The following is a 26,488-nucleotide window of genomic DNA, read 5'->3' on the forward strand; positions in this document are numbered from 1 at the left end:
TTGAAGGGTTTGTTTTGTTTTTTTTTTAAAGCACTTTGAAATAATTTAAATGAATCCAAAATAAACAAAGATAATTGATTCTTCTGGTTACCTGTGAATATTCAGTTGTTAACAGAATCACTTGTTTATCTATTGTCTTTTATCTTATGAAAAAACAAAGAGGAATTTAATACAAAGTTATAAATGGAATGTCAGTGTTTCTATCACTGTAGACTGCTTGATTACTCTATATTGTTGTTGCTGTATAGAAGAGAAAAAACATCAGAAGTGTTATGAGGAGACATGGGAATAAAATGTGTTTTTCCCATGATGAATGCACTTATTCCTGTATGGTGGAATTGATATTTTATAAATAGTAAGCCTTTCCTGGTTACCATCAGTGAAAGATACATAAGCTCTAAGAATACTTCATCTTGCTCAACAGTGAAATTCAAGTTCCTTCTGTGTGTGAAAGTGAAATAATCTACACTTGATTAGTCTTTGAGCTGCTTTCCTTCTATTTATTTCTTGTGAGCTGAGAAAGCAAAGTTTTACAGAAAAGGGAAGTAACATAGTCTGAAAGCAAGTTGAATATATAATAATAATAAATTTTCCTCTTCTTTTCCTGCTTTTTAATGATCTATTTTCTGGCATCAAAGGAAGAATTTAGCATCCTTATTTATAAACTAATAACTGTGATTTCAAATACCTGGATATATTTCTTTTATTTACCAGGTTAGCATAGGACATATGAAAATATGTTACATTTTTATAAAAATTCATCCTTACTTCTGCATTTTATTTTGATGTTTTCTCAGTGTCATTTGATTCCAGTTAGTGAGACCAAACAAAAACAATTAAGAAACAACAAAATGAACCACTCTCAGGAAACTGTACTAAGTTCATCACTGTTTCAAGGAATGATAAGTGGAAGTTAGGGGAACTACTATAAGATTAAATATGCCATTTTCACATATCAGTTTAATGTGCTTCAGTTACAGGTGACATCAGAAATACAGATTTCTCATAAAGTGTAATGAACCTTTGAACAGTATTACATATCCACGTGTGCTTGTGGATAAATACACAAGGCTGGGGTGTGGGTGTGTGTATGTATATATAGCATCTTTACATAAAGCATCAATTTGAAAGTTCTAATATAAAATGTATAAAAAAGAAACAAATTTTAAGTAGGAAATTAAGTACTATTGTCTTTATGGCAATGTGTAGGTATGTGTACTTATCTGTAAATCTCAGGAATATAGTATATAGAGACCATCAATCACAGGCAAGGAAAAACCCACTGACTGACAAAATTTTTGGTAAGGTGGACTGATAAAGGAAATGTGTTATTTGTGATCTAGTTTCATAACATCTGCAGACTTTTCATTGTGGCTGTCAGAAATCAAATTGAAATGAATGAAACAGTCTATTCTGACATGCAGTTTGTCATTTTTAATCAGATTATCTTTCCCAGTCTCCTAAAATTTGGAGTAGTACTGACTAAATTCCTGAGAGGTTTTGAACTTAGCTAACAGTACACTGTTTCATAGGAAATAAATAATTGTGTGCTATATCTTTAAAAAAATACAATATTTTCCAAATAATACAAATCCCTCCTCCTTGTTTCAAAGAGCATTCAGTTCTCAAGGATAAGGTTCATAGTTTAGAAAAGCCATATTTAATTTGAAAATTTAGATAAGTTTCTAAGTTTTCAGTATTTATGGGGTTTCACAATGAGCCATAAATAGAGCAGCAGTTTTGCTGTATGTCGTACCTTTTACCTGTTCATGATATGGAAAGTAAATACTTCACTGTCTTTATGGAAAAGTAAAGAAAGATTTGTGAGCATAAATATTTGTGAACATTCTCTGGTATGAATTTTCAACTCAGAAGTCTGAAATCGAGTAATCCCATGTATGACTTGTATGGCACAATCGTAAAATTGTGCAGGTCATCTTAATCAGGCTTTAACCTTTATAGTAAGAATTTTGTTTCTAACATGTGACTCACAGAGAATTTTGCCTGTTTCTATCCTGCCTCTCTAACTAATTACTGTCTGTTTAGTTTAACCAAGGAGTAGACAGGCTGAGTTTAAAGAATGGCTCAAGAATCAGTTTCCTTGAATTTTACTCTTCTCTCCTCCATGGACAGAGATTAATAGAATTTAAAATTTAAGGCACACTGTTAGATACTCTGTGATACACCATCATCTAATCTAACTTGTGTATCATAGACATGGAATTTTATTCTATTTGTTCTACACTTTTAATTAAAAAACCATAATGTCTTGGTTTTGGCTGAAGCAAAAAAGTTCTACAAGGAAGTGTGCAGCCTTGATTTGAAAACATCAAGGAGAACTTGTTCCTGTAGCTTTTCTTTTTTGGTTTCAGAGGTGTTATTCATTTTTCCTGTCCTATTAACTTTTGTTTGCCAAATTGAAGCATCTATATTTTTTTTTTCCCTGTGAAGTTACCTATTGAATGCGATATGGTTAATTCTTAGTCTCCCTTTAAAAAAAAAACAACAAAAACCAAAAAACCCAAAAACCAGCAAACCCCCCAAAACCTATAAAGATTGATTTTTCTCAGCTCTCCTAATGTAAAGTGTCTTCAGCAGGCTTCTGATTACTTTTATGAATCCTTTCTAAGTTGAAAAGTTCCCTTCTAGTTTCTCGACATTAAATTTTAATATGTGCAAGTCAAAACTGAATGTTGTGTTTCATTATCAGTCCCACCATTGCCTTTCTATCCCCAGTTACCTTGTTACACTTCAAAAAAACATGCTGTTTGGTTAGGCTACAGAATGATCCTGGAATTTATGAGGCTTCCTTATCCACAGCAAATCTTGCCTCTTTTTCAGATAAAATGTTTTCAGGGCCCATTTATCCTCATTAAGGTATGATCTAGGTTCTTATTTTCAGATGAACGACCTTACTTTTGGCTTTATGAAAACACAGATCCTTTTCCTGAAAACGTCCAACCATGTGATCCATTTCATTCCGTATGCTGCCCTGTCCTGCTCCTCATCATTATTCACCTCAACAGTATATAGCATCTGCCAATTTTCTTTTTATATTTATTTTTAAATTATCAAAAAGGATTGGGATGAGACACCAGACTTTCAAAATCTCTCTGGATTGTTTCAGCCTTTGATGATTCCTTACTGACATCTATTTTTTCAAGTTTTGCAATTACAGACATTATTATTCAGGCAATATATGCCTTATTGATACTGTATAGTATTATTTTTCTCTTGTAATAATATGGGGTGTGAAATTAAAAATACCTACAAGAAGCTCTTATGTTTAGCAAGCTGCCTTTGTAAATTAAATCCTTTATGTAAGTAAAAGAAAATGAAAAATGGGGTTGTCCGACAGGCTGTATTTCCTAGAAGATGGTGTTAAAATATCATGTCGTGACAGCATTTAGAAACACAAAAACTATTCACAGTCTTTATTTGGGAATTCCACTGTTTATTTCTCGAATCAATACTGACAATTTTTCTTGCCCTGTTTGAATATTTGCACTGTGTCATTACATGTCCTACCTTATGGAATTTCACTGATATGTGAAGGTCTGCTAAAAGGTAATGTCAAAAAGAAAAAGGTCTCCTCAGCCTGTGAGTTAGGGACTCTTGTGAACAGGCGGTTTGATCCTGATGATTTTGAAACACTTGATGCTAACATAAGTTGCTAAACCACTTCTCTGTTGGCTAATGGCTTAGTAAGTAGTCAGCTTTGCTTTGCTAGAGTCTCATATAGGTTGTAATTTCATATCACAGTCGATCTGATCTAACTGCAGGCTGCTACAGAAACAGGTAATTTTTCAAAATCCAAATCCCCACACCCTAATACCTGTTCTGAGTTGTACCTCTTGTGATAGAATACTAATCCCTCACCCCTTCAAGAGAAAAAAACAACCAACCAACCAACCAAAATCTCCACAAAGATTAATTTTGCTTTCAGTCAGAGAGTTGATCTGATCCACAGATCACATTGCAGAGTTGGGAGATGGCTAGATCCAGCACAAGAGAATTCCCATTGAGTAAAAATTGGAACAGCCTTTTTAGCGGCATTAAGACTAATCATGATGTGAAATCACTCCTGTACCTTTTAAAATCTGTCCTCACGGACATTTTTGGAGGGTTTATCAAAACTGAGTGAATTTTCCAAAGAACCCCAAAGTATATAGCCAGCATAAAGATGTCTATGTATAAATAAATATTGAATCTTATCTCTCTAAACAAAATTATGGGTTTACTGAAGAAGAAAATTAAATAATTGCCAGGAAAATAAATCATACCTGTCCATAGCATCATTCTGGGAAATAACTCGATCATTCTGGCTAATCTTTTTTAATTATTATTTTTATTTTAAATAGAATTGACCAATTATAAATGAAAAGCATCATGAGACAGATTTCAACTCCAAGGATTGAAGCTGAAAACACTAATATGGAATTAAAAATGTGGTACTATAGTGGCAGGTGTTGGTGGGCTTTAACAAAGATTTTATTGCACCACCACAGGTGTAAAGTTTAGTCCTTGTTTGGACAATTGAAGCTAGTGGGAACAAATCTTTTAAACTATTTCAGACCACCTTTTATGAAAAACAAGCAAAGGAACAATGCTTCCCACCCTAAATATTCCTTTTTCATGAACCAACTGTGATTTTAAGCACTTTTCATGGCCTTGAAATCTGAGAGATTTCTTTTAGAGTGAAGTTTTCAATACACACTGTTATATCTTTAGTACTACTTGTATAGCTATAGCAGGCTTAGAGTTATTAATTTTTCCCAGGCTACATTTTTGTCCTTTATGTACCAGCTGTAAGATTTACACAATTTCATTTTTTTTCTTAATTCAGTTTAATGTGAATTTAATTAACAGGCTTTTAAAGTATGAGAAGTAGCTAGTACTAATATTCAGGTAGCGTAGTATGCATCTTTAATTAATAATAGCTAAAGCTGGTTTTGTGGTGATTTTTCTTATCTTTGTGAATGGTTTTCAAACTTCCTAATGTACTAGCAAGGTTGTTATCCTTTATAATGCTTTTATATTAATATATATAAGATTACTTCTGGTAGGATAAAATGTGTCCTTTCTCTTTGTTCTAATGCTCCTTTTATTCTCTATTATTTATTTAGATATTTTGTATTTACATGAATAATAACTGAATGCATTCCTTTCTATTCCTGCTGATTCCTCTGCAGAGCAACTGAAACACAAAAGCCTCTGTATTCCCTGTTTTTCAGAAGCTATCATATGATAATACAAATGTAATGGTTTTGCAGTTATTTTGGGAGACAGGTAGAGGGTAGGAAGAGTAATTATTTTACAAAGACATTAACTATAGTTATATTAATTTTTTCTGTGCCTGGTACAAGACTTTGAACTGTGCAACCTTCCAACAAGGAGTTGTATTAGGTTTGGTTCTTTCAGTTATGTGATAGTGTTTTTAATATGTGTACCATGTAAAATGAGAATTCTGAATATTTGTGGTTATCAACATCTTATAAATTCCTGGGATGGAATCGAGCTAGATATCTACAACATATACAGACTTTAAACCAAAATGGTGCACAAATTAAAGAACATTTCTCTGGGAGAAGTTCATTGGAGTTAAAAATCTAATAGCTATTAATTATGATCTATTTACAAAGTGTATGTTCCCCCATTGAGAAACAGGAGCCTTTTCAGGCCAGCTACTTTTATAACAGGTCTTTGGGAAGATAATCAGCTTGTCAAAAGCCTGTAAGAAGTTGATACAATTAGTAAGGTAATAGGAGTTTATTTTAGTTATTTTTGAAAATGTCTGAATTTCTTCTTTGTGGTTAGGAATTAGACTGAGAGGAAAAAGACATTATGTCATGTGTACTTGGGAAATTGTTATCTCAAGTATATTTGAATGTTTCTTAATCACCATTCCTATACATGTAAAGTAAAATCAGCTTTAACATTCACAGTGTCTTTATAGTGCTTCTGTCTATCCCCATTATATATATTCTCTATATATTCTAAAAACTTTTGTGTAATCTCAGTGACTCTGTCCTAAAGGTATTAACTTTTAAAACTTCAATAAATAATTACAAAGTAACTGGAAATCCCTGACTTTACACAGTTGCAGTTCATTGCCCCACAGCAACCTTAAAATGATCTATTAAATGATTATTAGAAACAATTAATTATACCAGAGAACTCTAAGAGCTCAAATGTAATTTCATGGTTATAATTTTCTTGTCAGGTAATAAAACGAGATGAGCTTGGCAAGGATCTGTCTGACTGCTCTCTGTTCGATTTGCTGAAATACGATGATTATAATAGTGACAAGCACCTAGCTCTGGAAGAATTCTATAGAGCTTTTCGTAAGTACAAAGATTAGTCTATTCTTCTTTCAGTTTTCTTTTCTCTCTCCTGCTTTGTTTTTCTAAAATGCTATTTTTTTATTTTTAAATCTTGATACCTCCTGATGCTGTACTTAAACAATGAGTACAATTTAACAGTCATGATATAGTAGAGAACTTCTTAGCAGAAATCAATGATTCTGCTAGTCTCTGAATCAGAGATTCATTAGTGTCAAGATTTCTGAGGGATTTGGTAACAGAGAATTTGTAGATAATTTTTCTTAATGACAACATGCATTGATAAGTCTGTGTTGCGCACAAGTGGGAAGTAATGTGGTCAAGACATAATCAATAGAACCAAAAAAGCTAGAATACTTTCCCACACCTTGTATTTGTGAGTGCTGATAAGACCATTTCTGACAAACCCAGCAACAAATGCACCACTTCTATTAGGTGCCTTATGTCTTCACACGACTCAGAGAGATAGATTTGTGGTTTAGTTTTGCCAGGTATTTGTTTTCTGAATGCCAAAGGTGACTGGGGACAAATATGCACAGTACATACAAACATCTTGACCAAACCACTGGGGTATGGGTCAACATGTGTCCTGGTTTCGGCTAGGACAGAGTTAATTTTCTTCCTAGTAGCTGGTATAGTGCTGTGTTTTGGATTTAGTAGGAAAAGAATGTTGGTAACACACTGATGTTTTTAGTTGTTGCTAAGTAGTGTTTATACTAAGTCAAGGATTTTTCAGCTTCTCGTGCCCAGCCAGCAAGAAGGCTGGAGGGGCACAAGAAGCTGGGAGGGGACACCATCAGGACAGCTGACCCAAACTGGCCAAAGGGATATTCCATACCATATGACATCATGCCCAGTATATAAACTGGGGAAGCTGGCTGGGAGGGGGATCGTGGCTCAGGAACTAACTGGGCATTGGTCAACGAGTGGTGAGCAATTGCATTGTGCACCACTTGCTTTGTATAGTTTAATTCTTTTAGTATTGCTATTGTCATATTATTATTATTATCATTATCATTGTTTTTCATTCCTTTCTGTCCTATTAAACTGTCTTTATCTCAAGCCACGAGGTTTTTTTCCTGATTCTCTCCCCCATCCCAGGGGTGGGGGGGCAGTGGGCGAGCGGCTGCGTGGTGCTTAGCTGCCAGTTGGGGTTAAACCACGACAACATGGTAGTGAGTAGCAGAAAGAAGATAAGAGCTTTTATATGGTATGTTACATGCAAATAAGATACATCCATATATTTTGTTATATCCAGATCAGAACTGATGATTTTCACTCTTATCTACCTCAAATCTAAGACTGAATCTTGAAATCTGACTTAGGTTTCAATAGCTGTTGCTCCACATTCAGCAACCTGGCAACATAGCAGATCAAGTTTGTGCTCAGCTCTTCCTATAATTATAGTTTGATTATGCATTGACTAGTCCATTAATGTATCTTCATTTTGAGTCATTACAGCCTGTTGCTTTAGTCTTCTTGTACTTTATCTTTGGACAACTGACAGCTCTTAGCCACTTTACATGATGTCAAATGAAAAAAGATCCAAAGCTACTTATAGTGTTTAAAACTAGAAAGTAACGAATGGATACTAGGAAAAAAATGGCTACATGGAAAACAGTAAGAATAAATATGAAATTAATCATCAAGAAAGACTGCCTGAAAGTTTCCTAGTTTTGCCCATTGAATTCTATTTTTGTTTCCCTGGAAGTCTTTCAGAAAGTGTGATTTTTGTTATACTGCTTAGCTGGACGAATGGCTTACTGCTTCTAAAAAAACCTGATCCTGCTTCCTGACATTATCTGATTGCCTTTCTTGCAGTGTCCTGACACTCATGGTCTCTCCTCTGATTCACTTACTAAATCAGCAGAAAAATATTCACCCTCCACATCCCACCCCCCAATCCTGCTTATTTTCTGCCGGTTGGGTGACCTGAATTGAACAGTGAATGGTCAGACCATAACTCATGCAAAAGAAGTGAAAGGAGAGTACAGCCAAGAAATAAGGGGGAAGAAGGAGAGAATGGGAGATGTTAGGACTTTGTGGTAGTGAGATAAATTAATTCATCTGTACCAGCAAAACACTGGGAAATACCTTAATTCCTTTATCAAAAGTTGTGATACAAGTCTGACTTACCAAAACATACAGAATTACATAGCATCTACAGAAACGTACGCGTGCTTTATCTACGATTATATGGATAGATGTTGTACATGTAGATCTTGATTATATGCATGGATGTGGAAATATATATGGAAGCATTTAGGATATATAGCAATCCAAGAAGGTTAAAGACATGTTTAAAGCATTAGCATGCTGTTTGCAAACACTGAGACCATGTATTAATGGAAGCATAACATTGTTCTTCCAAATAAGACTTTGATGTGCCTCTGAGGGACTATTTTGCATAGCTGTAAAACTCCAGACATAAGGATAGCTTTTTGTTGTATATTTTTAATGGACTTCTGAATAATGAAGATCATTTCCATATGGTATGTTAAGCATTGCCTTAATATGAATGATAATGGAAACGTTAGATTACATAAAGTTAGGATTTATTTAGGTTTCTTAGTTGCAATACAATAGTGGAGAAGACCCTATTTAAAACTATAAGGGTATCTTGAAAGATGATTTCTAGAGCAAGATTCATTCTTCTGTGTAGGGTTTTTTAACAAACTGTCTACATATTCATTACATCGTTTAAAAATGAAACCTAAAAAAAGGTATTAGTTCATTGTACACTGTATGCCCAACAGGCCAAAGGTATGTGACATACCATTAATCTCTGTAATGAAGGCAAAACAAATACTCTTGAAATAAATTTGAGGATTAACTCTAGTTCCGTTGCATTTGGTCTTGAGAGAGTTTGAATTCAGTCATTCTGACCTATGTCAATCTCATTAACAAAAATTACATAATGCTATAAAAGTATACTAAGCTAAGCAAACCCAAAACAAATTAAATAATAGCCACCTGGTCATTGGACTACTGCTCTTATGGCTAAACAAGCTGACCCCAAGCTGAAACCAAGCTCTCCACACAAGCCAAGCCAACCCCAGGCAAAGCGAATGTGACAGCCCCAGTGCAGAGGCCTGTGTTGTTTGCTTAAGGCAAAGCCTGTGACCTGTTACTAGTAATGGCAAGTCTGGATTTACCAGGATACAGAGAATTAATACAGACAGGGAACCAGATTCATGTAAGGAAATACATGCAAGAAGCACTCACGTCACATCTTCCACACATCATTCCACACACGTGTGTCTCCTCATTTAAGCGTCAACCTGTGATAGAATTAAACATTTTAATTTTCTTCAATAAAGTGAAATAGGAATGTTGAAAATATTTATTCCAAACAGAAATAAAGCTGAAATTTTTTCCAGAATTTTCTTTAAGTATTTAATCATTTCAATTTTGCATTCCAAAGTTATAATTATGTTATATTGTAATTATGTATTATGATTTTGAAATTATCATTTTGTACAGTATGGAAAAGATTATTTTTCACCAGCTTGGACACTTTGAAACATGTAGAACACATCGAAACCAAAATAGGAAGGATTTTTTAAAAATAATACTTTTCATAACTATGTAACGTGTGAAAGATTATAACTGAGTAATAGTATTTGCAGGGAATCATCTTCTAAAATATTATGGTCTTATTTGTTATTTAAACAAATTTAAAAGACACAACTGTTATTTTAAATAAAAAATACCTGTAGAATTTTTGACCCCTCACACGGGCCTCTGTCCATTGAGCTTGACAGTCTGTTTGTCACGGGTTTTTCATTCTTTTATCTCCGCCTTTTTCATCTACGTTTAGAACCTAATCTCAATTTAATACCTGCTACTCCCAGTGGATTTGCCTCTGTCTCTAATAGCGGTAGAGTGGTGGATTTGGGAACTGTTGAACTCTCCTCATTAAAGTTTGTCTGCCCAACTGCTGGAACAAGAGTTACTGACATTTATTCACTCAGAATGGCAGTGGAGAAAATTTGGGTTTGCAGTGCTGGAGAAATTGACCCTATTCAAAACTACTGCACAGAATTCAAAAGGTTTTTGGTTTTTCTTTTTTCTTCTTTGTTTCTGTAACTCTAATGAGTTGCTTTTTTTAAGTATGGAGAGGGAGTGGAGGAAAGGGCATAGAACAGAAGCAGTTCTAATGCCTTGTTTGTTAAGACACAGTCACGTGAGCACAGAATTGCTAGGACTAGGTGGTAGAGGTAGGGGAGGGGTGATAGGGGTCACAGCACCACAGTTTTTATAAGTGGCAATTCCCCAAGGGTACTTTTGAAGCCAGTTTGTACCTAAAGCTGCTAAAATATAAAATGTACTATAGATAACAAAACATACTTTTAAGATGTTTGAATTTGGTGAAGATTAAACAGCTCTCATTTTCTAAATGTAATTGTTCATCAACATTCTCTACTCAGCACAGGATCATGCTGCAGAGAAGAACCTTTGAAAAAAATGAGAAGGCTGGAAAAGGGCTGAGAGAAGGCATTAGGGATATTTGTGTCATCAGGCTGAGCCTAAAAAGGGGATAGTAATAATCGAGCATACAACTAGCATGCACATTTCTAGCTGTGATTTCAAATGGTATTTAAAAACACTTTGATAAGATCTTGAACACAGTTGGATAGGATTAAAAGTCATCTTCGCTATGCTGTTGAACAACCTACTCCCTTAAAGTGGTTTCTTTTTAAAGGATTAGGCAATTACACTTTATTTAAATATGAATGCATATCTGTGGGATTAATGATCAGTACTGTTTCATTAGCATTTGCAGGTAGGAATTTTTTTCATTGGTGTACTTAATTAGAAATTTGACTGACGTCTAAAGGTTGTAAATTCAGAATCAAAAGTGACTGTAGATTGTGCTGCTTTATGAAGAGTACCCCACAGATAACAGCAATTCTATTTTCTCTCTAGTGGTAGAGATTTAAGGGCAAAGATTAATCATTGCCTGTTTTAAAGGTATTAACATGCACATAAATATATATACATATATACATATACATGCTTGCTTGTATTCTGTGAATTACTTTTGACAGTCTCATTTTATCTGACAAAATGAGTTCAAAATAAACAGGACAACCAAATCTGAATAACTGTATGCAGTGGAATAAAAATCCTTTTTCCCTTCAGAAGGTCAGATGCTGAGGCACTAACAAAGAAAATGCTAGAGAGGGTGCTCTCTGCCTTGGAGGTTTGTGCCAAGTCCAGGTTCATAACATGTTACAAGCAGATGAAGATGCTTACTGGCTTCTGTAGTGTTTTACATACTGGCAAGACTGATCTGGTTTTCTGGGTATCGGCTGTTTTCACTCATGTCATGAGGGGTTTTTTTTGGTGCTATAGCATCTATCTACTAGATATCTGTCTACTAGATGCTGTAACAATTTAACTAGATCAATAGTGTGTGCAGAGAGGAGCCTGAAAAATTATTTCCAGTATTAGAAGAAGATAAAACAGAAAGTTTAGATCTAGCTAGGTTTTTGGAGCTTGGGACTGAAGGAATCAGCTGGTTTGGTCCTCTACTGCTTCGGCCACATCATGTAAAATTCTATCTCAAAAGTGATCCAACTCCATCTCAGTGTTTTGTTTTGCTTTTTTGTTTTCCTTCCCCAGCCAGCCCCAAGTTGAAGGATTTTCTATCAGTGAATGGGTTTTTTTAGACAGGGAAAAGTATATTTAACTTTTTCTGAAAAGGTGGCTGAAAACCTAAGATGATGGAGCCAAACAAAAGCTAGAAAGGGGGAATACAGATTCTTGAAAGCTTTGTCTTCTATAAACTAAAACTCAACTGATGTGCTTCCTTCATTTTTCAAGGATTTTCTTTCTTTGTGTAATGTCTCCTATGGTATCAAGATAATTCTGTGTTTGCTGTAAATGCTGTCTCTTTTTGTTTGTCTTCTAGCGTTCTTTTCTAAAATAAATAATCTTATGTGTTTTCCTCCTTTAAAGTACCATCTAAAATGAAATTTCAAAGTAGGTACTTCAGGTGGCCTTTGTGGTGGGTTGCAAAACCTCAAGGAATACCACAAGCAAATAAATAGTAATAAATTATTCTGTTTGATCACTCAGCAGATGCAGATATATATGTAGGCACTTCCCTTTGTGATTGCAGTAGAAAGAATGACGCTAATTTAGACACTTATGAATAGAACTGATTGGATACAATGAATACAAATAACTAGTTTATTGTAAATAATAGAACTAAATGCTCTATGTAACAATTGACATCCTGCATAAAATGAAGAAAAAAAAAAGGCAATATCTTTCAGAATTTTTTTCTGTTGTTGGTGTAGAACTATTTTTTATGTTATCTTATGCTCAAAAAAGGGACCATGGCAGGCCCTCACACTGAGGACTTGAGTGTAAAAATTACCACTAGATGTACAAGAAATTGTCAGAAAGAATTAGCCAAAACAAAATATGACCTAATTTTATAGTCCCTTCTATTAGTGATGCTTTATAGTTTCACTGGAACTACTTGTGCTTTCAGGTACCACTCAACAGTATTAACAGCATCTAACCTGTCGTGCAGCTGTTATTCAGGATCATGTATAGTGTTACTGTACCTGCTTTTGCTTTATATATTTAAAAGTACCTTCAGTTTTGAAATGCTGTTCAGGTCACGGATATCAGATTGAGATTTCAAGCACTCCTTATTGCCGAGGTATTTGTATGAAGTGATACATAAACCTACAGTAACAGCAGCTATTATAGAAGTTGATCTGGGCTAAAATTACAGAACTTGTCTTTGGCCTTAGCTTTTAGGAGGAAATATGAGGCCAGTCCCTAATATGATTGTTAAACTCGGTGCTTTGTTGTGTCTTGAATCACGTGGAAAGGCAAGCAGCAAGAAGCCCCCATAAATACAAGACTCATTATGATAGTATATTTTTAGTTATTAGATTCTCTCAGTCCTCAAAAATGATTTGAAAACATCACTGCTTTCATTATGAGAGCTTTACTTTTATCTTAATTTGTCAAATGCAGTTATTACAGGCGCATGTTCAAAAATCCTTTTTTGAAATGTGTATATTTATTTCCAAAGCAAAATAGACCAGAATTTAACAACAACAAAAAAATCTAAATATAAAATCTATACTGAATTGTTCATTGAAATAAATGAGATTTCCCATTGGCTTCTATAAGTTATCCTCAAGTCCACAAAGCCTAAGTCAAAAAATACTTCCTGAATTTATACTTCCAATGACTTCAGTATGAGGTCCCAAATATTGTATTTAATGTGGAATCTGAGTCAGAGCTTTATAACTATGATGAGTCTTCAATAGTAAAACAGATTAACAAGTAGTAGACTAAAGATTTTCTGAGGGAGGAAGAGCTCTTATTCTGTCTCCTGCTACCATTAATTCCTTTTCAGCAACAACTAGTGTGTATTAGATTATTCCAGAGGGTATTATATTTCAGTACTAACCTCTGAAAATACCATTTAACATCATACTGAGTAGGAGCTATTTGACTTATCGATAATATTTTTCTGCTCAATGTAATCTATCTTTCAAATTCCTACCTGTGCTACATGTATTTTCAATCTAGAGATTCTCAGCTGGAAAAGAATACAACATCTTCTGTTGAGTGGGCAGAACTTTAAACTGATCATTTCAAACAAGTAAATATTTAAGGTAATAAATATTGTTTCATGGATTGAAGTAGTGTGCCTGAAATTTCTCACACACTACTAAGTCAATTCATTTTGATACCAAGTGATAATAAATGCCAAATGACGATAAATGTGTTTGTTTGGTGCCTCCCCAGTAAGACTGTGTCTGGTTTTTGGTGGGTTTTCAGGGTTTTTTTTGTTGGTGATGTTCTGTGGTTTGGGTTTTTTTAGAAATATTTTAATTTTTTTTAATTAAAAAAAATCTCTGAGTAAAAAGGGCCCTTTTAAAAAAAAAAAAAATCTTAAGTGCTTCTCTTTGACAATGTAGAAGTCCTCTGAGAAATGCTAAGCTGTTGGTGTACTTTGCCTGTTCAGATCTGGATCAATGTAGGAGATAACTGATTTTAACATACCTTCTTCATAGCATACATTCAAAAGATACTTAAATAGTATCATGCAGCTGAAGATTTTATTCTTTTAAAATTTTGCTGGATTTTTGCCTGCCTTCTGGATAAACACAAAATGAAAGATTTTATCAAAGTACTGCAAGATCAGATATTGTACATGCTTGTTATGAAGTTCTGATGAGGTATGATATTCATCATTTTATGTAGCCCTGCTACTGTCTCTCCTAGGCCGCAGAATGTTTGCACTAACTTGGGTAATTTAAGAACTGTATAAAAAGTGTCAAAATGAACTGATCATGTTTAGGTGTGAATAAGCTGTTATTTCCTAAGGCCAGATATCTAGAAATGGAGTACTAATAAAACATGATTACATTGTGATGCTAAATAAGTTAGTTGCAGTTCTGTAAATTTAGAATTTGACCTTTTGCTAAGGCCAGGTGCCGAAGGTTTTTTCCTTCATGTTTTGAGGGAATAAAGTAACAAATGTAAGGCCATGTTAAGTTTGCATGAGTAGATGAAACAAATATTTCACAAGGTCTTTGGCTATCAGGAAATAATGAGGAAATTTGGAGGTTTTGTTTATGAACCTTGAGTTCTGCTGACCTCTAATCCCATCAGTGCATTTACCTGGGAGCTTTTGCTCAGTTGGGTGATGTAGCTTGCTAGAGATAGCACTGTGAAATACGGGATTGCAGAGGATGAAGATTGGAACCAAACACCTTGGTTATAGTATCATTGTTTCAGACAAGAGGATTGACAGAGATTGACTTGCACAGTATTTGCTATTGGTTCAAAATGCCTGAGAATGAAGTCTCATATGCCTTTCAGTGAGTTTATTTCAATGCTATGGAGAATGACATAGAATGTTGAGGAAAAAATAAACACCGAGCAATTATACATGTCTGGTTATGGTTAGCGAAGTCCCCCAGTAACTGATCTATTAGTTGTTTCTCCAGAATCAGTTATCTGTGGTGAGTTACAGTACTGTTGCAACTATTCTGTTACGTTGCTAATTCTGAGAATATTTTCATCTTTGCGAAGCAGTGTACCTGTAAGATTAGGCTGTGACTGGTGTTCCAACATCCACAAACACCTTTATCTAGATATTGGAAGGAACACTTCAAGGCAAATTTAAAATAATAATTTATAATCACAGTTTCCTTTGTTAACAATTTTAAAGGAAGCACTCTTTCTCCATAATGGGATGGGGAGAAAGGGGGAGGGGATGAGGAGAAAATACTGACAGAGCATAAGGAGTAATGACTGTGCATTAAAGGAGACAATCACTAGCTAATCCACAAGCAAGAAAATTAAGTATCTCTACTTCAAGGCAGAATTACTCTTCTGGAACTATAATGAATATTAATAGAGTCATAAAATATTATTTAGTAAGAAAGCCTTGATAACCATTGCATTACTTGTTTCTTTTGCACCCATGGCATTACCTCTTTATCTGGATTTCATAGTTAAAATTGGTCACCAATTTCCACTTCCAGAGTAACTGGCTATAAACACTGTTAGCCAACAATAAATATTCATTTAAGCATAATTTCTAAAACAATTTTCAGTATTATCATTATATTAAATCTCAATACCAGTTACCTTTCCTTTAAAAAGAACTGAAATCATATTTAGTATTTGACTTCTTTAGGAAACAACGTAGAGAAATCCTTTTCCTCTTACAAAAACCAGAGTGTATTAGTCTGAATTTAAGACATGGGTGAAATATTCAAAACTGCATCTCAGCTATTTCCTTATGTGCCTAGATAGTTGTTTTATTTTCCATGCAGCTGAATGCACCAATTTAAAATCCATTTAATAAAAGGAGGTCATTACTGCATGTTGAAGTAAATGGTTTATTAGTTCAGCATTAAATTTAAATAATAAAACGTTTGGAAAATTAAAAAACTTTATCGGAAGCACTGCTAACTTGAAATCTGAGGGAACTTTGTTGTAACATGATAAGACTCAGCGGTCATTTGTCAGTTGCACTTAAGAAACAGAAAAAAAGGAAAAAAAGGTGGTTCTAATTTATTGCCCCAAGTCATCAAAAGGGGAGTGTTTGATCACTAAGATAATTTAAGGATTTCAGCTTAAGACTGAATGAATAAGATGCCTTTTCTGTCCAAGAATCAATTTATTTATTTGGAGGATGTTTTGAGCTGCTTTGTGTTACTTCATGCTCCATACAAGGTTGAGTTTACTGGTGATTCTTAAATATCAAGCACTAATGTTCACTTTAGAAAAGCGTTACTGAGTAATTTTATTAAAAAATTTAGAACACGTTGCTTCATCTTTATACCTCTCAGGCTACTATGGAGTCCAAAGGAACAAGCTTTCCCAAAAGAAGGCTGTCGGGTTTTTGGTTTGGGGTTTTTTTTGGTAACTCATCTACTCTGCTTGCTTGCTTTGGTTTTGTTCTCACATCTGGGTAAATAAAAATAGAACAATTATTACAGTCAGAAGAAGATTGTAAAAGGCTTTTAGAAATTCCTGAGATACCTGGATCTTTTAAGCATATCTGACATTTACACTATAGAAAGAGAATCTGAAGACACAGTTTTGAACCTAGATTATATGAAAGTACTTTGGAAATGCTGTAAATGGAGTTAACAAAAAAATAATTCCAATTTTGCAAAGCTTGTGAGCTTTTATGTAGACCTTAGTGTTATAGAAAAGTGTATTATAGTATACTGGGAAAGTTTTTTGATTGAATGCCCTCAAATATCCATTATATACAATAATGAAAAATTAGCTCAAAAATGTCTCCATTGCAAAGAAATATATTGGAAAAGAAACCCTTTTAGTTTACTCCGTTGTTCATGGTGAATTATGTTCTGGCAAAGTGTTCTTATTTCAGGAAATTTCATTACTAACTTCATTTCCAAAACATAATAGCACAATTTCAAGTTTTACTATAGTATTCCTTCATAGCTTTTGAGTTGTTTGGTTGTTTTTTTTCTCTCTGATATTGTGCTTCCATGGTGTGTTTTGATTTGTTGTATGTTTTTGCAGTTTACAACTATCCTAGCGCATCCATATATGCCATTGGCAATAAGACACTTTTTTTGGCCAACTGAAATAAACAGTGAATGAAATATTTGGATCTAAATATTTTATAGAAAACTTGAAAGAAAATGTGGATAAATTAATTTTCAATATGAAAATTGTCAACATATTACATTTTAAATAAAAATAAATGAAGTGATTTATCTTGGCATCCTAAATTAAATGCTTCAATAACCATTTGAAGTTTCCTATCTGTGTTTTTTTCTGTTTTATAAAAGGGGAATAGTTTATTTTAAAATTGTGTGCTGTACACATAGAAATGTGTATGAATAACATATATGTACCCTTAGATAAAAGTGTGTAGGTATATAGTTTAATCTGATGGGTGCTTTTTAAGGCACCCACTTAAGACGTCGGATTCCTATTTGAAAAAGCCCTCTTTATGTCAATTTTGAGAGCACCTTCTGGCCAGTTCCACACTACTGGGCTCTAAAGTTGCCGCAGGGCCCTGACCAGGGAAAAGAGTGGAAGTATTGGAAAGAATTAGAAGAGTTCCTTGCTTGGTGACTCCCTCAGGCGTATTTTTCTGTTCCATTTCAAACTTCCCAAGGAAAAAATAGCACAAGTAGACATGTAATAGGCTGGAGGAGAGCATCCAACTTACCAAATGTTATACTCTTCCTATTATGTCTGCATTTGTTACAAGGACACTCAAACCATAGTAACTGCAGTGATCTTCATAGGTCGTAATATACTCTCACTGTGTTCAGAGAGGTGGACCATTTTCCTGTCTATCTTCTATTTATCATATAGTCTGCCTCAGTTTTTAGTTAGTTTTTTAACTTAAAATAATTTCCTCTTAGTTAATGTTTTCAGGCCTTGGTTTTGTCTTTCCCTCCTCATTCCCAAGTCAACAAGGAATAATTAAATGCAAAAGTTGTGCTCATATAAGTGCTCTTGACCCATATGCTGAAGGATGCCATGGAATAAGAGGGAGAAATTCAGAGCAGCTATGGGATTTCTGAGCTTTTTTACCCTGTATTTGACAACCTTTTTGTAGCTTGTTCATAAAATGTGGTAAGGAAGAAAAATGAAAAAGGCAGTGATTTGCAAGGGGTTTCATGATGCATCCCTTCGGAAAGCAGAAATGTATATCTATCCTACTAACTTGCGTCTCCTGAACTACTTTGAACTATAGGGAGGAGAGGCCTGCTTCTAAATCAAAATCATCTGTCTAGTAAGTTTTCAATGCTCAGCTCATTCTAAAGATCTAAAGCTACAAGGTTTGGAGAGGGTAGGACAATTGCAATGTTAGTTAAATATGACAAATGCATTATTTCTGTTTTCAACCTAGCTTTTTTTTAAGAAGCATAATAGAATAAAAAGTTGATTTCTAACTTCAGAAAGATTAACAAGTGACTATACTACCAGCCCTTATTGAAATGCACTAATTATCTATAAATTTGGTTTTGTTTTATAAAAATGAATAGATTTATCAAATAGCTAGTGGGAATACTTAATTTAAAAAAAAATCCTTAGAAGATATCTTTTAGGCTTAACTTTTTTTTTTTGAGGAGGAGGTTGTTTTTGTGTATCAATATTGTAATCTAAAAAGCATTTGAAAAAACATTCACTTTAAGAAAACTATATGAAGTTTTTTAGAGGCAGAATATTGTTCTCTAACACATCTAATAATCTTATTAGTCTAGTTTGCAACAGTTGCTAGTACACATATTAGATAATACCAATCATTTTAGTGCATTCACAAGATGCTTAGATAAAAGGATTCCATTGTGACAAATTGTTACTTTTTACTAGCTGATAACTTCATTTTCTGAAGTCATATATTGAATGAAGGAAAATGTAATTTACATGTTGTTATTTTAAGTTTTGAAAGTAGGATCAATTTAATCCTGTAGTGATAGAACTATTTGGTATGTTTGAAGATATTCATGAAAAGGTCTTTTTTTTTTTAATTTTATTTTATTTCAATAAGTCTTGATCTCTTGTCATCAAGCATTTGCCTAGTTAATATACCACAGATCTCTTAAGTGTTTGTAAGTAGCTTCCCATATACTGTCACTGCTAAAAATATTTGGATGTGTATAGAGTTAAGGAATGTGGCACCCCAGAACTTAAGCTGCTACAATTCCATATAAATATTGACAACTGTATGGTTAGGAGGGGAAAGAATATAAAATACTCCAGTCTGTCAAAGCTATTTTTATGGTCTCAGATAATGGTATTCTAAACTGTGATACTTCTTGCTCCTCATCACTCTTGGCTTTCTAACTGCTCAGAAACAAACATCTGATAATTGCATATAATAATTATTTATGTATTCATTAGAGAGATACATGCAAGCTGAATTCAGTAGGAACATTTATGTATGTGTGGGTTGCATATATTTGATGAAATTGTATATCGTGCTAACTCCACTCCCTCTGATCACTAGAGCCATTATTTACTTGGATGACTATTATATGTTTTATATACAGCCTAAAAACATGTGTGCAATTATCCAAATGTATTTTAGATGCTTTTGGATTTAAAAAAAGCCACCTACACAAAACCCCATTCTTCACCCCCCCAACACCCAACAAAAAACTTAACATTTTCTACCAAAGGAAATAAGGAAAGAAATAAAATAATCCTGTGGTTGTGTTGTATACAGAATTAAATTGTCAGTAGATTCTCAAGCTAGTTTTCTAAACAGATCATGCTCTCAGAGTATCAAATCTTACGTTAAGTAGTGTCCTGGTTTCGACTGGGATAGAGTTAACTCTCTTCTTAGTAGCTGGTACTGTGCTGTGTTTTGGATTTAGTGTGAGAATAAAGTTGATAACAAGCTGAAGTTTTAGGATAAGCCCTACTTAACAACAACTAAGTCAAGGACTTTGCAGTTTCCCATGCTCTGCCAGCAAGCAGGTGTGCAAGAAGCTGGGAGGCAGCATACCCAGGGCAGCTGACCCGAACTAGCCAAGGGGATATTCCGTACCATGGAATGTCATGCTCAGTATAGAAACAGGGGGGAATTGGCCGGGAGGGGCGGATCTCTGCTCGGGCGTCGGTCAGCGGGTGGTGAGCAATTGCATTGTGCATCACTTCTCTTTTCTTGGGTGTTATTTCTCTTTTTTTTGTTATATTCCTTTTCATTACAATTATTATATTATTATTATTCTTAGTTAGTAGTGTATTTTTTATTTTACTTTAGTTATTAAACTGTTCTTATCTCAACGCACGAGTTTTACTTTTTTTTTTCCTCCTCCCCACCCCACTAGGAGGGGGAGGGGGAAGCAGCTGCGTGGTGCTGAGTTGCTGGCTGGGGTTAAACCACAACAAGTAGATTAGCAAATGATTTATACGGAAATGCAATTTTGGCCATAGTAAAAAAGAAGGTACCATTCAAAGGCTATGAAGCAGAGGTATATGTAGTGCAATATTGTGTCAAAACATGTTTAAAAAAGATGCAAAACTGTGAAAACCTAGAGGAGGGGAAAACCGTATAAGCCTTCTCTATGCAGTTATTTAGTATAAGAATAGGGAAACTGATTGCCTAAGATGGAAGAGATCCAAACAATTTATCTGGCTACCACTCTGCCATGAAAAAATGATTGGAGAAAGTGTCATTTTTTTAAAATTTGTTTTGCATTACGATTGTAATTCTTCCCAACCTAGACATATGGTAGAGAAGTATTTGTTGAAGGGAATAGTTAAAGAGTTTTAAAACTTGCTGAACACTCTATTTAAGAAACAGTTGACGCTAAACAAAGATTAATGTTTTGTTTGTGCTTATGAAGTGCTGAGTTAATGTCTACTTTGAGTAACAACATATACATATTAACAACTTCTCCGGGTTAGAACAAAGATACATCTAGTACAGTATATTTGCTCTAAGGTACTTAGGGAAGATTACAAAAGAAGAAAAAGCATGTAAGATTCCTCTAATATACTTTCTCTTCTCTAGTGATTTTTGTCTCGGAGACTGCTTGTCTTTAATAGCTCTTGATGGATGCCTCACTCATAAATTTGATTCCATTTTGGACCCATGTGAAATTAGCATCTACAACATTCTGTTTCAGAGACTTTCGCAATTTAATGACTTCTGGATAGAATAAGTATCTCTTTTTCTTCATTGTGCACACCTTCTGTTTAGTTTATTTAGTTTGTGTATGATGAGAAACCATGAACAATTGTTCCATATTCCTAGTCTCCAAGACACTTTTTTTTTTTAAGCTCCTGATATATCTTTGTAGTCATCTCTTTTCCATTCTGAAAAATCTCAGTCATTTAATATCTGCTTGTATGGAAAGCCTCCCACATCTTTGATCATTCTTGTTGTGTTTCTCTGTTCTTTTTCAAGTTTTATGCAATTTTTTTTACAGAGGGAGGGACAAAAAGCAAACAGTCAAGTTGCTCATGCAACGTGGATTTATACAGTGGCATAGTAATGTTTTTCTGTTTGGATACCAGCCTTTGCCTAATAATTCTTTTTATTGTCATATTGTCAGGATTGAGTAGATGTTTCCATAAAACTGCAAATTGTACTCTCAAGGCCTCATACGAAGCAATAATAACCAGTTCAGAGCCCATCACTGTGTAAACAAGACTGGGCACTTTTTTTTCCCCTTCATGCAGTACTTTGAATACTGAATTAAATATATTGAATTTGGCATGCCAGTATCATAAGTAGGGTCTTTAAGCAAATCAGCTTTTATGTTTGCTACCTAAACTACCTGATTAGTTGTTCTCCAAAAATTCTACCTCAGAAAATTTTATCACTTCGTTTTCTTACCCCTTCTCCTGGATGATGTTGAACAACATCTGTTCCAGTGGAGGTCCAGGTGGAACTCCACTGGTGACTTTTCTTCATTAGAGACCTGCGAACAGACTCCTTCAATGGAGATGTGAAAGAAGATCATTTCCCAGCCCATGACAAGATCTGATGAACATTGTTTGTGAAAGGGTAGATCAGAAGCTACTGTTAGTAGGACTGTAGTATACAAGACTGAAGTGCTAAGAACCAGAGCTTAATCCAGTCTGTCTTTAGTCTGTTCTTTAACCTTTGTGCTGATCTTCTTAGATGCGTAGCCCATTGTCTGCTTTGATCTTGGGGAAATATACCAGGTACACAAAGCCAAGAGAGGAATACACAGAGTCCTTCTTGTTCTTGGAACGTGCCACTGTGCTCAACACGAAGTCGTGGTCCTTTGCACAGTCATAGAGTAAAACTCTACTCAGCGAATAACGAAAGTTAGAAACCTCTGTACAGTCAGGTAACAGAGCCTACCTTGAGTTCTGATTTCTTTCTTTTTCCCTCTAAAAGTAAATATTCACATCAGCCAGTTGATAGATTTTTCAGAATCTCTTTCATCCTAAAACTGCTCCCATCTGTGCTTATTTCTATGTTAAAGATTTCTATGAGGAGCTGCTTCATAACTCTAGTCTTCAGATTGCGGGGAACTATTGAATAACAGTTGCATGGCCCTCCTCTTTTTGCAGTGGAAATATAGTAGTTCTGCTATGCTTTAGGCTTTCTAACTACATTTGCAGTTCAGGTAGTTTAATCCTGAATTACTATTTTAGAATATTGTCCTGTCGTTTTCCTGACAGAACTGTATGAGGAGATAGTATTTTACAAAGTTGGGTTATTATAAAACTCAGGATAAGTCCAGAAATCTTAAATGTTTAGAAATTCTATTACCATTCTGAGAAAGAAGCTTTGAAATTTGAAAGTGAAATGAAGCTACACAGTAAATAAAATGGGCAAATTATTAAATTTATAAACTGAAATCTTCATGCATAAAACTGTGAATTACCAGGGCTGTCAACTCTCCTTTTAAAATTCCCATTTCAGTATTGATTAGTTCCAGAAATATTTCATAGATTGAACTGCTGCATTTTACTTTCATTTGAGGTAACTGCAAGTATGCAGTATTGATGTTCAGCATCTGTATTTGCAATAAACAGAAGGAGCATTAAATTTGGATCTATACTAGTAAAATTACTTGAAAATACTTATGCTAACTCTTAGCATTTAAATAAAATGTTTTTGCTTGAAGTAGTCATGTGCAAACACAACAAACATACAGAAATTGATTTTTGCATAAATTCCTTTGTTTAGACAAATTCAACAATGTATTCTACAATAAATAAGGTCAAAACCAATTATCACTATTACTTAGTGAATTAGCACTTCCATGTTATCTGGATAGGAAAGCTATATTTAACACCTAACTTCATTTCCTGTGAAATTTGTTTTCAAGAGGAAAACAGAAAACATTATAAGGAGTAATGGACTACTATGCCTTTTAAATTATGTATTATTCCTGATGCACATTAATCTACTGGCCATTCTTACCCAAATGCTGTTTTTATTAATTTATTGCAAGATATGTGGTTTTCAATATACAGTACAAGCATAGCTCATAGCAAAATCTGGTTCAAAAAACATTTGTGCCTATTTTTGAATAATATAGTGTTATGATTTTCTAATTTGTTCATCATGACTGCATTACAAAGAGGTGGTCTAGATTTACAGATGTTTTAAGGTTCACTTTAACTGTTCAATTGTTAATCTGAATAACTGAATAAGGAAACATTCTCTGATCACATTTACCTTAAGATACTTTGGAATATACTGAACTTGTACAATGATAGAATTTGTGTATTTGAACCAAGTTTTTGCAGGTTACTGGAAAGAGAACATTTGATAATAGCTGAGGCATTATGTCCTCTGCTTCCCAATGATTTAATAGATCCCATAGAAATAAGGAGCTGCAAAAATTCGTTGCATCTTGGACAATATATCAGTCGAAGCACTGGATGTTTATGCTGCAGGCTACAAGGTTGATTAAAAATAGCTGAGTTATCTTTAAACTAACTATTAGATAAAAGTAGAGTTCTGGACAGTGCAACATGTAGCTTGCATGATCTAATGCACAGCAATCTGCAGCGGAAAGGCTTCTCCTTTTAAGTAAGCGAGATATTTTGGATAGCTTTATACTCCACAGTGGACCCACTTTGAGCATCTGACTACTAAGTTTTTTTGAGATCGTGTGTTATTCAGGTGAGACTGCCATTAATTTCAGTTGATTTCATTGGCAGTAACTAGAAAGCAGGTAAACGATAGCACTGGTGGCAAGAGTTGCTGAAGAGACAAAGCACACAAGAAGGCAGTTTAATACAGTGACGGATAGAGAGAGAAAGAAATTTGCTAAGCAAAAAGATGCAGAAGAGCCTATAATTAGCCAACACTCCCTCAGAACCTAAAATTGAAGGCCATGATCCTTGGTCTTTTCTCTTGGCTGCCACCAAATAATTGTGGGGTCCACTGCAGGAATAGTGAATGGTGCCTGTAGAAAGATGGGAAGCTATGGCAGCTCTCAGGTCTACAGTTTCTTAGATCAATTTGGAGTTTTGTACGCTCTAAAGATCTAAATCCATGTAAGCTGGGCTTTCAGTAGTTCTAGATGGTGGGATTTTTATCATCATCATCGTTTTAATATGATTTATAATTACAGTCTTTTAATTAAGATATTAAAAGAAGTTTGTATCAACTTTACTTGACTTTTTGTTACTGCATGATGAAGCAAATTTTAATTATATGTTTGTGCATATGCCTTGGCGTTCCTGTCTTACTTGATAAAGAGAATGAAGAATGAATCAGAAGTATAGCGTAAAACTAGCTTTTGTCTGTTAAGGCCTCTGCCTCTTCTATCATTGAAGCTGGAAGGTGTTTAGTGAAAAAGGCAGATAATTACAATAAGAAAAAAGAGAAAGCTAATGGTAAACAAACGTGTGTTTTTTAAGTGGCAAAATTGCCTTTGCTTTTGCATCAAAGCTCCTAACTAGCATAATGCATCAGACTAATAGTTCATTCAATTTAGCTGAATTGTTTAACTGGACATGATTGCATATTCCTCACGTTCACGGTATGAATTTTGAGACGGGTGCATCTGCAGAGGTTCGGAGTACTCTTTCTTAGATGAAGCCAAAATTAACTGAAGCTGTACTTTGAACAAATAAAATGATATTCAGACAAAAAACAGTACCATGTTGTGAACCTAGGCCTCTTGAACACTTTGGACAGTTTAACCTTTCTTTACCTCACTTCCATGCCTGTACTATATGATGTTAGCATTATTGCTCCCTAGACTCACACTGAGACATGAAGGCATGCTGGCAGAGTTTGTAAAACACATAGCTTTCCCTTCAAAGCTCTTGATGAAGGCTTGAGGGATACTGTTAAGAGCTTTTCAGAAATCCAGCTAGACTGCATGAGCTGGATCACCTTTGCCTTTCGCAATCCTTACCACTGCCATTAGTAATTCAGATTTGTCACAGGCTCCTTCATAGCTGGGATCATTGAATCGCAGAACATGTCAGAGGGGAATTCTGGCAGGCATTTGGCCAAACTCCTTTATTCACGTTCAACTTGTGGTCTGCCTGGATCCTTGTCTGCAAAACTGATTTCTAGTCAGCTGAATCCCTGTATTGTTACATGGGCTTACTCTGTCCCAAGTGCAAGACTTTTCATTTGTCTTGGTAGAATTTCATAGTTTGTCAGCCCATTCCTCCTGCTTGTAAAGATCCCTCTGAAGGGCAGTCTTGCAGAAGTATGCTTCCTGATCCTGTGAATTTGGTGCCAACTGCAAGATTTCCGAGGGTGCATTTTGTCCTGTCATCCAAGTCACCAATGAAGATGTTAAACAGTATCAGCCCAGTACTGAAACCACTTGCAGTGAGCTGACCCTTAGTCTATGAAATGCTGACCACTGCCCTTTGAGCCTGAAGGTGCAGTGAGTTACTTATAGTCCACTCACACAGCCCACACCTCCCTAGCTGGGGCCCAACAGTGCTGTGAGAAACTGCATCAAAGCCTTGCTAAAGTAAATGACGTTCACTGCTGTTCCATTAACCATATGGCTCATCATTTCATAGTAGAAGCCAGTTCAGACTTAAATTCCATGCATATACTCTGCTAAATGTTCCCCCCTACATAGTTGAGTAAATACAGCTGTTTCACTTCACTAGGAAGTCCTCTGATGTTAACGTTGCCTGTCTGTCTTTGCAGCCTGCAATTTTGTTGACATTGTATT

The 26,488-nt window shown here is 34.8% G+C and overlaps 1 protein-coding gene across 2 annotated transcripts in view; it reads left to right on the forward strand.

Moving 5' to 3' along the window:
* Positions 1-26,488, forward strand: part of FSTL5 (follistatin like 5) — a 438,275-nt gene that overhangs the window by 296,303 nt on the left and 115,484 nt on the right. For both annotated transcript variants that reach the window (XM_050895669.1, XM_050895670.1), the window contains one exon: positions 6,224-6,344. In XM_050895669.1, coding sequence (XP_050751626.1) covers positions 6,224-6,344 — 121 coding nt within the window. The remainder of the gene's footprint in view (positions 1-6,223; positions 6,345-26,488) is intronic.

The sequence above is a fragment of the Gymnogyps californianus genome, chromosome 4, assembly GCF_018139145.2.
Source record: "Gymnogyps californianus isolate 813 chromosome 4, ASM1813914v2, whole genome shotgun sequence".
Taxonomy (NCBI): Eukaryota; Metazoa; Chordata; class Aves; order Accipitriformes; family Cathartidae; genus Gymnogyps; species Gymnogyps californianus.